General features: G+C 35.4%; 2 protein-coding genes and 2 long non-coding RNA genes across 5 annotated transcripts; 2 read left to right on the top strand and 2 right to left on the bottom strand.

Moving 5' to 3' along the window:
- Positions 1 to 1351: 1351 nt before the first annotated feature.
- On the bottom strand, positions 1352 to 6405 carry LOC111487620 (actin-related protein 2/3 complex subunit 2A). The gene is made up of 9 exons (XM_023135087.1): positions 6135 to 6405; positions 5936 to 6002; positions 5643 to 5850; positions 4816 to 4985; positions 4272 to 4349; positions 3891 to 4023; positions 3716 to 3807; positions 1876 to 1932; positions 1352 to 1696 (listed from the first exon to the last, which is right to left on the bottom strand). The coding sequence occupies exons 1-9, from the start codon at positions 6194 to 6196 to the stop codon at positions 1601 to 1603; spliced, it is 963 nt and encodes a 320-aa protein (XP_022990855.1). The 5' UTR covers positions 6197 to 6405; the 3' UTR covers positions 1352 to 1600.
- Positions 6406 to 7108: 703 nt separating this feature from the next.
- Positions 7109 to 7933, top strand: LOC111487625. Its single transcript, XR_002719099.1, has 2 exons — positions 7109 to 7194; positions 7336 to 7933. It is a non-coding gene; the product is annotated as an uncharacterized LOC111487625 (long non-coding RNA).
- A 116-nt stretch (positions 7934 to 8049) lies between these two features.
- Positions 8050 to 8671, bottom strand: LOC111487624. Its single transcript, XM_023135091.1, has one exon. The coding sequence runs from the start codon at positions 8497 to 8499 to the stop codon at positions 8287 to 8289; it is 213 nt and encodes a 70-aa protein (XP_022990859.1). The 5' UTR covers positions 8500 to 8671; the 3' UTR covers positions 8050 to 8286.
- A 2956-nt stretch (positions 8672 to 11627) lies between these two features.
- Positions 11628 to 14910, top strand: LOC111487794. 2 transcript variants are annotated; one of them, XR_002719109.1, is made up of 3 exons: positions 11628 to 11714; positions 13651 to 13792; positions 14357 to 14910. It is a non-coding gene; the product is annotated as an uncharacterized LOC111487794 (long non-coding RNA). The 2 variants fall into 2 exon arrangements; XR_002719110.1 differs by lacking the exon at positions 14357 to 14910 and adding an exon at positions 13907 to 14142.
- The last annotated feature ends 1603 nt before the right edge of the window (positions 14911 to 16513 follow it).

The raw sequence follows: 16513 nt of genomic DNA, 5'->3' as shown, positions 1-16513 counted from the left end.
CAATCATCAAGTCTGTTCATAAAGTTTATTAAATTTTAGGGTTACAATGATTGAGATTTAAACTCTCTTATCCTTTGATTGCCAAATTGAACCTCGGGAGTGGATAACGACGATGACACAGACAAAGGCTGATCCACATCTACTTCCGAAGGTTGTCCGCATCCACTTTATTTCGTCAATTTTCTTTATTCGATCAACCACAAACAAAACCATGTTTTGTTTTTTTGTATCTTCAAAATAAAAATGTTCAAAATTTTGGTTGTGAAAATCATAACATATTTTTTAATAAAAAAAGTAATAAAATAAAAGAGGCAATTATTTAATGCAAGAGAAAAGCACATTTTTTGCAATGGTGATATTAAATGAAGCGGTATCAAGATTATCATACACGTCTTGATTTATCATCTCTCCAATAAATTAAAAAAATAAATGATAAAATTTGATGGTCGACTTGGGCGGAGTAAAAAAATAATGGGTCGTTGTCTTGTCTATTGATTAAAAAATAAAAAATAAAAAATAAAATACGAGGAGGGGTCGAGGACATAAATTTGAATGCAATTATTGGGAGGCATTGTATGAGATAATATAATATCGTTTAAAAAGGTTACTCCATGGGCCATATGTCCTTACTCTCTGTGAGCTCTTTTCTTTTTTGTTTAAAAGACAACATGTAGAGAAGATATTCAAAATGACCTTTCAATAGAGGATTACACGTTAGCTATGCTCATGTTGATAGATGAGTTATCTATTTATGTAGTCCCAATTACATATACATTTATACTTCAAAAAAATTAAAAAAAATCAACTAGTTTGATTATATCCATTAAACTCCTGTCTATCTCATAAATGAGTCATTTTATTTGGACTGAATGATTGACTATTTTCAAATGTATGGTTCAGAATTTTTAAAAAGTCCAACACAACGTATGAGAATTGAAGCATGGACGATTGATTTTTCTCCTATCGAGAGAGCGATGCAAAATTTAATCACCAAGTTTAGCAGATGAGTAAACAATTATAAATGGTCACTTGTAAACTAATAAGATTGAAAAAATGGATAAAAATGAAAATACAAAATAGAAGGGAGGGACAATAAAACGGGAGAATGATAAGTTCCTTGGAAGGAGTATTTGAAAATAATTCAATAAAATTACATGAAATAGGAATTGTTGTCATTGGCTATACTATTTACCATACCAGTAAATTCTCAAAATGCTAACAAATCTTTTACGTTCCAACTTATTACCATCAGTGGGCATATGATATGAAGCAATTATAATCCAGTAAATCACATAACAGGTGCAACGTACTTCTCAACCTCCACTCCTAAACTTTTTAACCAACACAAATAAAAGCTTAAACTAAGTAAATTTATTAAAGGTAATAAAGTTATCATTGGAGGGTAAATTAAATATTGCGACTTCGATTTGACATGTATAAATTATATATAGCACAGTCGAAGCCAAAAAGAAGAAGCGAGGATGGCCCTATAAATGAAAGAAATAAAATAGAATAACCACATTACCTTTCCAGCAATTATGGAGAAAACTGAGTGGTTCTCACCCAGCAACTGGTATTACAAAATTTCCACAATTCATCATCACCCAGCATTCCCATCAATATCCAGCCGTTTGAAGGATCTGCTGTTTGCTCTTTTACTTGTATCGATTACATCTGGCTTGGCACGATCAAGTGCCTACACGACAACAGTTTTTTCTCAAATATTAAGAATGCAACAAATAGTCAACTTTACTGTAACTCAACTAGTCAAAGCATTATATTTTGCCAAAAAAATGTTGGATGTTCAAGTGAACACCCCCGCACAATTGAACTAAAAAAAGGGCGAGAGTTGCAAAATGAGAGATGGAATGCTACCTGAATCAGAGATTCAACACGACGTCGCATCCGTGTGTGCATAAAACCTTCGGAACACTGTCCAGAGATAATGAAATTATTTATTCAGAATCGAATAATGAAGACTTTCCAATGCGCATAATATGATAAAAGGAGAAAAGTTACTTCCTAAAGTTTTCTATAATTGAGAATCCTGATCCTAGCTTTCCTACTTCATATTTACCAACCCAGATATAATTCTAGCCTACAATCAGCTTTTTGCGGCGAACTTCCTTTGTGTTGGTGTCATAGCCATGCATTCTTGGTGGGAGAACGTGTGAATAAAGAAAAGGTACAAAAAGTGGAGGCTTGACTTACAAAAAACCATTTCTGGTCATTTGAATTACCGTGATTTGGGTTAAAGACAAACTTTGACAAGGCATCTATGGATTAAGAGATTGAAAATCAATCTGGGTCAGAATTTCAAATAATGGATATGGAGAGTGAGATATAATCTTGGGACTTCATGCCTACTCTTGATGTACCCAAAATATTTTTGCGACTAATAGATATCTCCACTAGGGGCCAAGCAATCTAAAGGGAAGAGAAAGTTAAATAAATTAATTGAAGACCTAGGCCAAATGGAAATACCTTTGTCCAACAGTAAATTCACAACGTTAAGGGTGGGTCACCATTCTTTGCATTCGTTGATTGATAGATTCCTAGTATCAATGGAATGGGATATGTCGATCAATAATTCAAGGGTATCAAAACGTATTTTCTCTGACAATTTTCCATTACTCCTTGAAGTTGGGGGCTTTGCTTGGGAACTACCACCCTTAAGCTTCTACAATAGTTGGCCTCAAAATGATCCTTCAGTGCCTTCTTTATTTCCTTCCAATTATCATGAGCAAACAATCTTGTTAAAACCATTACATCACGAAAATCCATATTCACTATTTCTCAATCCTTCCTTGCCCAATATGATTGAGAAGAATTTAAAGCAAAAGAATTCTTCAAAGAAGTTGGATTTAGAACTCTTCACTGGAAAATCCATGAGCTTCAAGTTTGCTTTCACAGCCTCCACATAGCTTTTGTGATTGGTATCTCCCAGGACAGACGGGAGCTTAACCAAATCCTTATACCAGTGTGAGTTTTCCTCATACTTCCTAAGAAGGTCCTTTATCATTTCGAAGAAGATGAGCCAACCTGATTTAGAAATTCCTGCAGAAAGTTTAGAAATTCCGGCAGGAACTTTAAGCAGTTTCCTTCTTCTTGAAGATGGTCATCCAATGCATTCTATACTCCATCCTAGAGTAGACCTTTGCTTCAATAACTGAGTTGTACAATTCTCATCTCCATCTTGCTAGAAATAGTGCAAATGCACTAGATATTGAAGCAGATTCACTAATGAACTTCCAAACCAATGCAAATGAGATAGTGAAAGGGGAATTACCAGCTTGTTTGTCAATGCCTTGTATGAAAAAGCTATCACTTATGAACCAAAGCAAAAATACACATTGTTGCTAAAAAGAGGAAATAAATAACTTCAAGGAAGATGAAATCAGAAGATGCTCAACCCTAAAGCAAAATCCAATAAGACACAGATAGGATGGAGGCTAGGAAAGAAAGGTTGAGAGGTAGTAGAAAAGAGGAGACAGAAGAGAGCATTTTATTTTCACTATACTATCCAAAGAGTCAAACTTATTTCTGGGATTTGTTAGCAGAAATAACCATTACACGACAGCCTAGGACAGATATTGTATCATATCGTAATCATGTTTCATTCAGTCATGCATTTTCAAGTAACAAAGAGAACTTCTTAAAGAATCCACGTGATGAAAGAAATTGATTTAGGTTAGTATAATGTAAATAAACAAACCTTAACATGATAACTGACATATGCATGAAATGTTGACAAGCTCCAAATTACACGGTCGATCTTTTTCCCCTCTACATGCCGAGGGAAAATTACTGCATTCAATAAAGACATTGCAGTTTAGAATATGGAAGAAAAAAAGAAAACTTGTAAAACTAGCACTACTTTCGGACATTACCAAAAGTAACAAATCCCGCATTGGCTGATAATGCATCATTAGGAGCTCCCTTCAACTCTTGAGGAGGAGATGGAGACCATGAACAAGGAGGGGCACTATTGAGTCCAGAACTTCGTCTTGCTTCTACAAACTCCTGAACAGACATAACGTGGAATTTCACAACTTGGTCAATGAAAACATGTTGTCCTAAACAGACAGAAGCATAACTTCAGGAGTGCTATCATTAGAATTACAACACTAGAATATCCTGTTAAGGAACTAAAGAAGTCCTGGTCAGGATTATACACAAATATATGGCACCCTAATTTTTCATAAAGAAAGTTAAAGTTGTCATTTGCAGACTTCTATTCACTTGATGGGGAGAATAAATTATGACCTTACCTGGAGAAAAGAAGTTGCAAGAGCAATGTCTATAGAATCCTTAAATCTCATCGGATACACCACAATTACCTTTTCAGCCTGTTATTACCAAAATCTTAATCTTGTCAAATAAAAAGTTATCTATTTAAGTCACAATATGAGTAAATGATGAAATAAACTGAGCAGGGTACGATTAAAAGGTATCAAATGTTTCATGTTACATCAGTATAAACCAATCCAGCAAAATGAATTACCAATTAACTGCTAGCAAATGCAAGTAAGAAATAAAGACAACATTGGAAATAAGAAAAATGCACAAAAACAACAATGTCTTAAATAAAGCCTTGTTTCAATTACTTTTCCTTGTCTCATACTTCATTAGACTAAACTTTTCATAAATTAAATTTGCATCATTATTTTAGGTTCTGCTCCTTGCCTCACTAGAGCCTGCTCTTATTTTTGTATCTTACGTTTTAGCACCCAAGGATAATTCCACCTCAAGCTTTAAAAACAGCAGTAAATATTGTCCTAAATAGTAAAAGCAGGAGCAAAATGATCCTACTACCTGAGGTACAAGAAAAAATGACTCTTTTGGACGATGTACAAGTGCAACAAGCCTATTGACATCAGAACCAATAATCCTCGAACCGAGTTGTTTAAGAATTACTCTTAATGGAGCACCAAGTACCACTTCCCTAATCGATGCAACTTTTACCAAAGTAGCATGCCTATTATCTGCAAGAATTTAGTAAAAAAAGCATCAATTATAAAGCTCAAGCACAAAAACCTGATAACTAACGGACAAATAAAAAGTAGAAAACTCCACAAAAGTTAATGCTCTCCTACATCCGTTTAGCTCCATAAACCGACAAATATTTAAGCTTACTTAGGTTGCAAATTGTTCATAAATGAGTTTTAACAAATAATATTGACAGTTACTCGATCTTGTCGTAAATGGACAAAAATCATATTGAAATAATAAAGGAAGAATTACAATACTCCAACTCCAAGCACTTTGAAAGGTATAGACACTCCTACCCAAGCACTTCGAGAGGCTTGGCCTCTCCAAAACTAGTCCTCCAAATTTTTCTAATCCTTTCTCTAACTCCCTCTATTATAAAATCTTAATAACACCTCCAATATTTCTCTGCTAAAACTCTTTAACATATTCCAACCTAGGATTTTTCTCAATGGAGCTCAGGGGAAATTCCAAAATATTAACTTCCCAAACAAGTATATTCTCTGCAAGGCAGTAGTGAAAGCCATGTGCTAGGAGACCTAAAGAATGATACAGATAACAAGAAGAAATACTCAAAAAAATAAATGAATAGACCATTTTTCTGCAATGTCCACAACAATTTATAATGACCTTAAAAATAAAACGCGATAAACCTTCATCGTGAGGAAGTTTCGAAAGATTCAACTTTAATGTGAGATTAAAACCATCTCTTGGAGGGTCAAGAATCTGTACAAGCACGCCATATGCAGCTTTAATTGCTTCTATGGCTCCAGATGGGAGGCCACCACAAAAAACAGTATCTGCAGAAGGGATGGGCAATGATACAGATAGCAGGAAGAGATGGGGGTTCTTCATTGAGACCTACAAAACAATACAGATCAATCATAGACATTACAATAAAATTCAATCTGCTTCAAAATTATGAAAACAAAATAAGAAAAATCACCTGGACATGGTAGCGCACATCGTCAAATTCCACCCAATTGTAATCCACTTCCACGGCTTTCTCAAGACTGAAATAAACAAGAAAAACATCAGGCATTTTGGACAACTAAATTACATAATTAAGTATCCGAGTTAATGGGTGGACATGGAAAAATGACGAAGTCTGGATCGGAAACAGATAAAAAGGAACAAAAACCTACTTCTGCACCCGATTTAACAAAGTCTGGAGCAGAAATCTGGAGTGTGACTGCAATAGTATCATCGATTACAGCTTATCGGTGACTCTCCCAGCAACTGAGTCGGACAGATAGATCTAGAATTGCGAAATCGAGGACCGGCAATGGAATCTCACAATGTCGTGTGGCTGAACGTTTCTCCTCTCCAGTCTACAACGCCAAGCTACGCCCAAATGCGACCAGCACAGCACTTCTTCTTGGCGATTTCTTCTCTTTCTTTCTTTATTCTTTTTTTTTTTTCTTTTTTTCTTTTTGGCGTTATTTCTTTCGTTAATATAATGCGCATTATCATATATGGTTCTTTAGTAAATAACCTAATATTTGAGGGCGAATTAAACTAAGCCATCTTTTCAAACCCTTTCTTTGTCATAAAAAAAAAAAAAAAAAAAAGTTAAAATTAAGATTTATTAACACAGAAGGGGAGACAGCGAATGTTTTATAAATTAGAACCTCTTTGAATTAAATAAATAAATAAATAATAATAAATTTCTTTAAATTTTTTCTGACAAATAACCCAACTCGAATTTAGATCCATATTGGTCCGTTCTCAAGTAGAAAATGTTCGCATGTTGATAAATATGAACTCATTTTATGAATGAAATAAATTTATGTACTATTTAGAAAAAATAAGATATAAATGGTAATATCGCTAATTTTTCAATACAATTCTTCTCTTCTTTTTTTTTTTTTTTTTTTTAATACAATAATAAATAAATAAATAAGGAATAAAAAAAAGTAGAGTTTGGAAAAGCGAGGGCACCTTGCACGTAAATCCACCGTTGTTTCCCGACCTCCCTTTTTCCCTTCCCGCTTATTCGACCGCCGAGCCCGTCCATGGTCTGGCCCAATATGGCCCACTGGGCCCATTTAGCACTTAACTTATGGGCTCTCAGTAAGCATTGCCACTAAGCTAGTGTCATTCTCGTAATTAACAACAACTCCTCGGATTCCCATAATTTTCGAATCATGAAGCAAAGCGTTATTTCTCGTTTCGATGCGGGAAGAGAGAGAGGAAAAGGAAAAGGTGGAACTCTGTTCAGTACCATTTCTCTTCTTCTTCATCATCTTCATCGCGTTTCTGCAAAGCCACTTTTTCTCTCGCTTTTTTCACCAAAGCTCTCTGCTACTTTGAGTTCCTCTTTTGATTTTTTTTCTTTTGGTTTAGTAAATTATTACGATATCTCTGACACGATGTCGGATTGGGCGCCAGTGGTGATCGGAGTTGTTCTGTTCGTGCTTCTCTCGCCAGGGCTTCTGTTCCAGTTCCCGGGGAATAATCGGCAGTTTGAGTTCGGGAGTATGAAGACTAACGGTAAAGCTGTAGTCATTCATACTCTCATCTTCTTCATCCTCTACGCCGTTTTCATTCTCGCTCTTCATGTCCACATCTACTCTGGATGATCCGGTAACCTCTTCTTCCCGTCCTTCTTCCGTTTTCATTCGAGATTCTTACGAACTGAAGCTGCTGCATTCCTAGTGGTGTTTGTGCCTTGTGTGTTGTTGTATTTCTGTTTGATGCGGATCTTGTTTGATCTGTTTGTATTTGCGATTTCTGTAGTCGAAGACTCGGAAGAGATAGAAGGCATTCTGTATGTTTATTTCGTTTTACTTACGCCTTTGGTTTCCATTGCTAGTATAGATCTAATTACATCGAACGCTGGTCTCTGTAGCTGCTCTATCTCATGGAGAATCTTCTTTTTTGTCTCTCTTTGTTCTTCGATTTAATAAATTCAACGCATCTCAAGTACAAGATATTCGTCTTAGTGCGGACAGTCTGGCTAAAATTTTGTTCAAATTTGGTTTGTTCCATGGTATAAGCAAGCTAGTAGAATGATATTATCGATTAGTTAGAAAATAGGGAAGAATTTTGCTCAAGATATTCAAGGAATTACCGTGAGAGTATTTACAGAAGCTTACCTTCTTTATCAACCCCCCAAAAAGAATTGAAATTATAGTTTACATTTAGCAGATTACAATATAGAAAGTTGTTGTTCAAAGGGAAAAAGAAAACAGGAAAATGGAGCAGAATAGAGAGAAATATGCTGAGTCCTAGAGAAAGAAAAAACAGAAGGAAGCAATTCATCTGCTGAAGGTAGCCAAAGCAGATGATTGAAAGTCAGTTAACGTGTATGTGAATACCGATAGCGATGACCAATATGGTGAGTATGCAGAAGAAAATGATAGCGTGCACCAAAATGGCAATCCCACTGGTATTCATATTCCCAAACTCCACCACCCTGATTCTCGCCGGCAACTGAAAAAGCAACCCTGGCGACAGCACAATGAACAGCGCCACCGCCACGACAACCGGTCCCCAGTCTGCACTCATCTCAATCTACAAGAGGAGGAGGAGTGTTCTGAAGTAGTGGAGTTCCTCTTCAAGTTCTATAGAGAGAATTGAAGGTTAGAAGTAGGTGAAAAGAAAAGAGGGGTTATAAGGGTGAACGAGCTTGTTGATTTGCTTAGCAAAGAAGGAGCTTAGGGGATGCCAAACTTGGGGAGAAAGAAGAGAAAATGGTTTATAAGCAAGGGAAAGTTATGTTGATGAGTCGAAGGCAGTGGATCTGCTTTATGAAGATGGAAAGAAAAGGATCTCTATTGAACTGCACTTTATTTCTTGCTTTAGAGATGTGTGAGGAAGGTGGAGGGTGTTTTGTTTAAAGAAAATGGATGTGTGGGCGAAGTGTAAAGGCGAGTTATAATGCTTAGAGTATTGAGAAATGCTTTGTTGTTTTAATTGTTTCTTTACAGCAAAGGTTTTGGAAGGATTGCCATAAAGATGATTAAAGCTTGTGGAATTCATTGTACCATGATGCAGGAATGAATATGATTTCAGCAGACAGATTGGAATTCACACACTTTGATTGGGTAATATAGAGAATATCTGAGCTTTGCCTTTTGGATTTATTACTAACGAATTGGTCTATTATTTTCTTCACCTCTACAGGCAATCATCATCGCTCCTCTCTTCTAAAAAGGGGTACCAATTAAATAAAGAAATGAGCATTTGTTTTAGCCAGTTTAGAAGTGATTGAATCAGGTACTGACCATGTTGATTTTAGTCATTTTAAAATTATTCTCCAACACATTTTTTCTTTTTATTTTTTATGAAAATAAGAACTAGTCCTAAAAAAATCTCTAGCATTTTGATTGAAACCCATTCAATTATAAACATATTGTTAACATTTCAGTTGAATTGGACCACAAAATTGTTTTTTTTTTTTTAACGAACTCTTTGTTCAAACTTACAAAATTTATTTTCTTTCCTTTTCTGTCTCTTTTTATTATTTTTTAGCGGCACCCTTGCATTTCTCTTGTTTTTTGTACTGATAACAGAAAACACATGAATTTATTTATTTTTCTTAAATTTACTATAAGATTTGAATCTCTTATTTCTTAATCAGTATTACGTATTGGGTTCATTTTAATAAATACAATAAATCAATAACTTTAAATTTATTAATTTGAACATATAATGAATTATTAACGTAATTGAAAAAACTAAAATTTTGTGAAAATAACCTAAGTTTTTCAAAAAATTAGAAGCAAAAGAGTGAACAATTGTACTAAATTTCTTAAAAATTTCTTAATCACTAAGGTAAGTTGAATTGCAAGTTTAAATGAGTAAACATCTTGGTTTAGAAGTACTTAGTAATTTCCATATATATAAATCTTGAACTCCATAACAGATATTTGATCCATTGAAAATAAAAAATTACATTTTCGTAAGAGTTCTAAGCTCGTACCAAAAATAACCCTTCAAATTTTGGTCATCTAACTTTTTTTAAATAAAAAAGGAGTAATTTTGACTGTTTAGCCTCTGCTTGAGCACATATAAATATCTGAGAGAATATTATTCAAAGGGGCTCCACTTTGGTCAAGTCTTGGCTCATAATATTAATCAAAATGATTCCTCATTCATCGATTCTCTCGTACATCCACCACATTGTTACTTTTTACAATAAGAAACAAAGAGCATAGAATCTGAGTAGAATTTCAATAATTGAGCCTCACTTTTGAAGTAATTAATATATACATATTTAATATTTAGATAAAGATCAACTAAAGGTTATACATTACATTGATCATTTTTAAGCATAGTTACAAACCTATATGCGTATCTACAAATGCTTGCAACCAAAAAGATACCATTTTTATTTACTCTCTACACCATATCATGCACCAAAGTTGCTTCTTCAGCTGATCAACCCCTCAAGTCTAAACCGTTCTTGCACAGACGATATGTACATAGCAGCCTTCCGATCGATATGTTCGTCGACAACGACGCCGTAACCGTTCCAAAACTTAGCCTCGTGAACGTTCATGGCCTCATGAACAACTCTTTGGTTCGGCGGAGCCATCTTCCCCCTCTCTTGGTGATGAACCATAAACGAAACATGACACGAACGCGGCGATGCGTTCAACGACGTCGCCATCGGCTTCGTGTTTCTGCTGCTAGCCATAGCTTCTCCATGGGGCACAAGGGGTCTTGCTGATCTACACCTTGAATCCATTGTTTGTTTTCTTGATATTTTGTCTTCCAAGTGAGGAATGGGGTATTTATATGCAAACCATCATGTGATATTTTAATGTTATCTGTCTCATGAACAGATTGGAGATGGATATGAGAGAATTTTTACTGTATTCTGGTGGAGACCCACCAAGGGAGAAAACAAATATCTAAAGCATAATATTCAAAGATTAATGTTCTTCAAAAGCTAGATTGGTAAGATGTGGAAGAAAAGCTTGCTTCTTTTTTCATACTTTTAAGAGACCCAATATAGAGTTAATTACTGTTTTTACATTAATGGAATATAGATTAATGCATAATGATTGTATCAAAATGAAAGATTAGCTGTAATCTCTTGATTAATATTTGTGGTTTGGAGAATCTATGCTCTTTTTGAACAAAGAAAAGGCCTTTCTTTCTTCTACCTCTTACATCTCTATTCATTTCTTCTACATTGGGCAAAATAAGTGAACCATTTCACCTCTCATTTGTAGTCGTGTTTTAAAACTATGAGACTGACGGCAATACGTAACAGACCAAAACGGACAATATCTACTAGCGGTGGGCTTTAGCTATTACAAATGATATTAGAGCCCGACACGGGTAGTGTGCCAACAAGACCCAATGAGTGGATTGTGAGATTCCCTATCAATTAGAGAAGGGAACAAAACATTCTTTTTAAAGACATGTAAACCTCTTCTCAGTAGATGCATTTTAAAATCGTGAAGATGAATAATAGGCCGAAGTAAATAATATCTCGTAAATTTAGATGGTTACAAAATTAAATTAATCCTTGGTTGAAACATTGGACAATTTTGGCACCTTTTTCTAATACTCATAAAATATTAATAAAATTTCAACGCTTTTCATTTAAAATTTAATGATAAATATATTTTTGAACTTTTTATTTTATTTTATTGGAATAATTTGATGTTTGAGAAGGGGATTAAGCCCAATTAGGTTGGCTCGTCGTCTGGCTGCCATGGCGAGCTTTGTATGTGGTTCGAAGTTGTAGCTGCACGCGACTCCTTAAGGTATAGAATGAACTACAGATTCCCTTCAATTTCTCCTTATCTTCTTTTCCGAACTCAAGCCATTGATTAGTTACAGTCTCTCAACTCTTTCCTTGCCTGGATTTGTTACCATTTTAGCAGCTATCTCTGTTGCTGTTCTTTAAATTTAGCTTAATTTAACGTTTCTAGCATAGCCTTTTCTATTCTAGTTGACGTAATCAAGATTGACCTATTTCATTTCGTTATAATTTCTTTCAATCTTGCGCCTCATCGAGTTTATTTTGATGGGTTATATCTTATTGAATCCGGTGGTAGTGCAATTTGGTGGAATGTGGATGTTACTGTGAAACTTGATTAGGTTACCAAGTCTATTCCGGACTCTTGTAAGGTTAGGGGTTCAAGCTTTAATATCGAAGGGTGTGGAAATCTCTCTCTAGTAGATACGTTTTAAAAAACTTGAGGGGAAGCTTGAAAAGGAAAGCCCAACGAGAACACTAATTGCTGCGGTGGGTTTATGCTATTACACAAGTTTTACTTTGAGAGAAAAAGGTATTATATTCTTCTCTGATTTCACAGTGTATGTTTGTGCAATGTAGCATGACAAAGGATTCACTCTTCTGCTTTGCTTGTTAATGGCTTGGTTTCTAGCGGCAAGCTTGGCTGCAACATGGGTGAATTTCAACTTGTGGGGAGGGTTTGCTACGATTTATTGCTACATGGATGAATTTTGAACTAGGATCTGAGAGGAGGAGGGTTTGATTTAACATATCACTTCAACCCCTTAACATCTTTTTAAGCTAACTAATTGTGCTCGCCATATATAGTGAGAGGAAGGCAATGTGCTATACTTCGTAGTAGACATTCTTCAATCTTGAGTCGAGTTGTCTTATGGGTTTGTGATTGGTCCGATAGCCAGGGAATGTAGAAAATAAATTAAGGGCTGTTGTTTAGAATGATGAAAAGTAATTAGAAACGTTTTCAAATTTATCATGAAGAACTTGTCTGCCTTAGCTCTAACAGTTGAGGCCACCGCTAGTAGACATTGTCCGCTTTAGCCAGTTACATATTGCCGTTAACCTCACGGTTGTAAAACGCGTCAGTTAGGGAATGGTTTTCACACTCTTATAAAGAATGTTTCGTTTCCTCTCCAACCAACGTGGGACTTCACATTAGCCCTAAATTTTCTGGAGATTACACAAAGCATTTCAGCCTGACTGACCCCAATCAACCATCAAGGCACTTATGAAGGACTTGTCTATCCTCCATTTTGTTAACATATTTCTAACCTGGACTTCTTTCCTAAGATTTATTCTCAGTTTATAGCACACACATATACTTGATTATCTTTCCCACATTACTTTCCTCGTCTGTTGATTTTTGGAGTTTTGAGTTAATTCTTGGACAGAGTGGAAGTGGAAAAACTTTGCTGTTTAATTCTTGTCCTCTTTGGCCCATTACATATCGCCGTCAGCATCACGGTTTTAAACGTGTCTACTACTATGGAGAGAGTCTAGTCCTGCTCCGACCATGACCAGTGAAAAAACTTTATAGGATAATTCTTGTCCTTTTTGGCCCGTTACATATCGTTATTAGCCTCACGGTTTTAAAACGTGTCTCCTATGGAGAGAGTTTAGCTCTACTCTGACCAATGTCTCGCATCGTCCAGTGATAGGCTCTAATAATATTTGTAACAACCCAAGCCCACCGCTAGCAGATATTGTTCTGTTTGTGCTTTCCCTTCTAGGATTCTCCTCAAAGTTTTAAAATACATCTACTAGGGAGAGGTTTCCACACTCTTATAATGGAATGTTTCGTTCCCCTCTTCAACTAACGTGGGATCTCACACATTTGCTTTGCATTTGCTTTGCATTTTAAATGTAGCAGGTCTTCCCTTATTTACTTATTTGTTGATGTGTTCTTTACAAGTAGGTTAATCTTTCTTCCCTTTCCTCTTTAGCTTCTCTTGCAGGTCTGAGCGAACCAACTTCAGGTTCCATTTATGTCCGAAAGTATGATTAAGATGGCAAACCATGTGAGTCAGTCTTCTCAACCGTTAACCCCTGAGAGAGAGTTGGCATTGTCTTTCAAATTCAAGAGAGGTAAGGTCCATTTTTGTTCGTCAGTTGGGATTAACATTTTAAAACTAGTATAGAATATTACTGAAATATGATTATAAGAAACATTGCTAAGGGTAGGCTCCTTTAATTTCATAGAGCTGTGCGGTCTTTCCTTTCCACACATATCAACAATTTTTGGTGCTATCTATCTTCCCTCCTTACTTGTAACAAAAGTATGTAGGGGAAGGACAAGGTTCCAACCCAAAAGATGGGGATGAAGGACTTTTCAATCCCATCCTCAATATCATTCTGCTCCTTACATTTCGCTCAAGAACGCTTCCATTACTTTCTTTACTAATGGAAGAAGGAAGAAGTATTATTTCCTGCTGCTACTTGCTACTTGCTACTCTGTTCTTTGTTCATAAATGCTTTGCCAAACTTTTGTTGGATTTTGAAAATTTTGTACACTCTCTTCTCTTTCAACAAGATTCATTCTGAAGTATGATGGGCTTCTTGACTTCCACAACTAGATTGCCATTGCATTACTTCTCTGTCTGAATTCTCCTCATTCTGATGAAATCTTTTGCTTTTGCTTTAAATTTTCAGCATGGGGCTTTTTTCTTTGCTTTTGTGAGTCGCTACATGCACTAACTCAAGGACCAAAAATGGTTGGAGATTGTAACCATCCAAGTTCACCGCTAGCACGTACTGTCCTCTTTGGCCTTTTCCTTTCGAGCTCTCCTCTCCAACCGATGCGGAATCTCACAATCCACCTCCTTACAGGGCCTAGTGTTCTCGCCGGTACTCTTCCCTTCTTCAATCGATGTGGGACCCTCCAATCCACCACCCTTTGGGGTCCAACGTCCTTGCTGGCACACCGCCTCGTGTCCACTCCTTTTGAGGCTCATCCTCCTCGCTGGCACATTACTCAATGGCCGACTTTGAGACCATTTGTAATAGTCCAACTCCACCACTAGTAGATATTGTCCTCCTCGAACTCTCTCAAAGTTTTTTAAGTGTACAATGAGTCAATTTCATTTTTATTCTTTACCCGTTTGGCAAGTAGCCCACATTCCCACACCCTAACATTCTACTATAACTATATTCCAAACCCAGCAGCTGATTCTATTCCTATGGATGGAAAGGAAGTGTTTTGAGAATTATTTTTTTAAATACTAATTTTAAAATTTTAAATATTTAATATTGTTTCAAAAATAACTTTTTAACGTTTATAAATGGAATGTGATTTTATATGCTATTTTCATGTACGCTCCAATTCTTACTTAGACCCATATTTATGTTCTCGTTCTCGTATTAACTTAACTTTTGAGATGATAATTTATGAATTATCCAAATTATGAAATTGAAGTTAAAAGATTTAAAAGAAAAATGTATGTGAGAAGAAAAAGGGAAGGAAAATGTCTTTAGGAGGATCGCTGTCTAACCAAATTGAGAATATAAATATTAAAAATATCTTCCAAAAAGGTGTAAATGGGTTCGAACCGTCTCTTTCACGTCATCGTCACAGTAGCCAGCTCACACCCTATGACTGGGGTCCACAATATGCCGGTTTTATACCAAACCATACCCGTGGCAGTGGTGTTCGAATTGGTACACATCATCACCAGACAGGTCGGCTTGGGAGATCTGCAATCATCTGAAACCACGTGTCAAACTGGGAATTATGGGCTCATTATCATTTTGTGTGTGCTGATGCACTGGGGATTACTGCCACTCTTTTTTTTTATTTTGGATTCTCTGCCCCCAATAAAAATTTATTGATATGAAATTTTTGGAGAAATAAAAAAAATAAATCTCAAGCCCATTACTAATATGATATCAAAGTCCATTACGTCTATTAGGGAGAGGTTTTCACTTCTTCAACCGATGTGAGATCTCACAATTACATATCTAGTTGAAAATGAACTCAGAGAGTTGAATGAAGACTGAAAATCTACATGCAAATTCTCGAGATTATGATAAGATCATGTTTTATCGATATCCAGATATCCATATCCATTGGTTGATACAGAGATGGGGTAAGGAAGCATTTAGATTGGGATAAAAGGATTGTAATTAGGAATGTTGATGTGTGTTATCCAAGTTATGTTGTAAGCGAAAGTCCACGTATGTGGGTTGTTGGTCACTCAGCTTTGTAACCGTCAGCCGCCAAACGCACCCTTGTTTTGTTTCAAGATAAGGCGCTTACCCACTCATAGGATTTCTTCATCTCACATTTCCATTTCACACCTACACCTTATTTCATTGGATGCATTCCAATTTCCAAATATCTCCTTTTATCTTTTCAAAATTTCTCAAAATTTAAATATTTATTTGCCAATTACTCCATTTAAATTATTTATAAAACTTTTGTTCCTACAATTTTATAAACAAAATTTTTAATTTTTTTTTAAGAGGTAGGGACCAAATTTATAAATTAGTCATATTTCTATCGTGTTTTTATTAATGGATGAATATATCACTACTTTACCTTTTAAAATGCTTTTATTTTAATTATCTTTTTTTTTGTTTTTATTAATTTATTTTGTTAATAATTTTTTATTGTCAACTTGAATATGACTTGATTAGTTAAAATATCGAGTCAAGTGGTAATTGATATGTATTATGGATTAAGATGAGAGAGTTTGAATCTATTCGTTGTGGATGAAATAAAAAAATAATAATAATAACATAACTATTTACAATTTTATATTATTATCCATAAAGTTGGAATTTTAAGCTGATGTTTTTTTTTTTTTTTTT

This window comes from Cucurbita maxima, unplaced genomic scaffold, assembly GCF_002738345.1.
Source record: "Cucurbita maxima cultivar Rimu unplaced genomic scaffold, Cmax_1.0 Cma_Scf00012, whole genome shotgun sequence".
Taxonomy (NCBI): Eukaryota; Viridiplantae; Streptophyta; class Magnoliopsida; order Cucurbitales; family Cucurbitaceae; genus Cucurbita; species Cucurbita maxima.
Note: the sequence above shows the minus strand (reverse complement) of the source record. Positions and strands in the feature narration are given on the sequence as shown.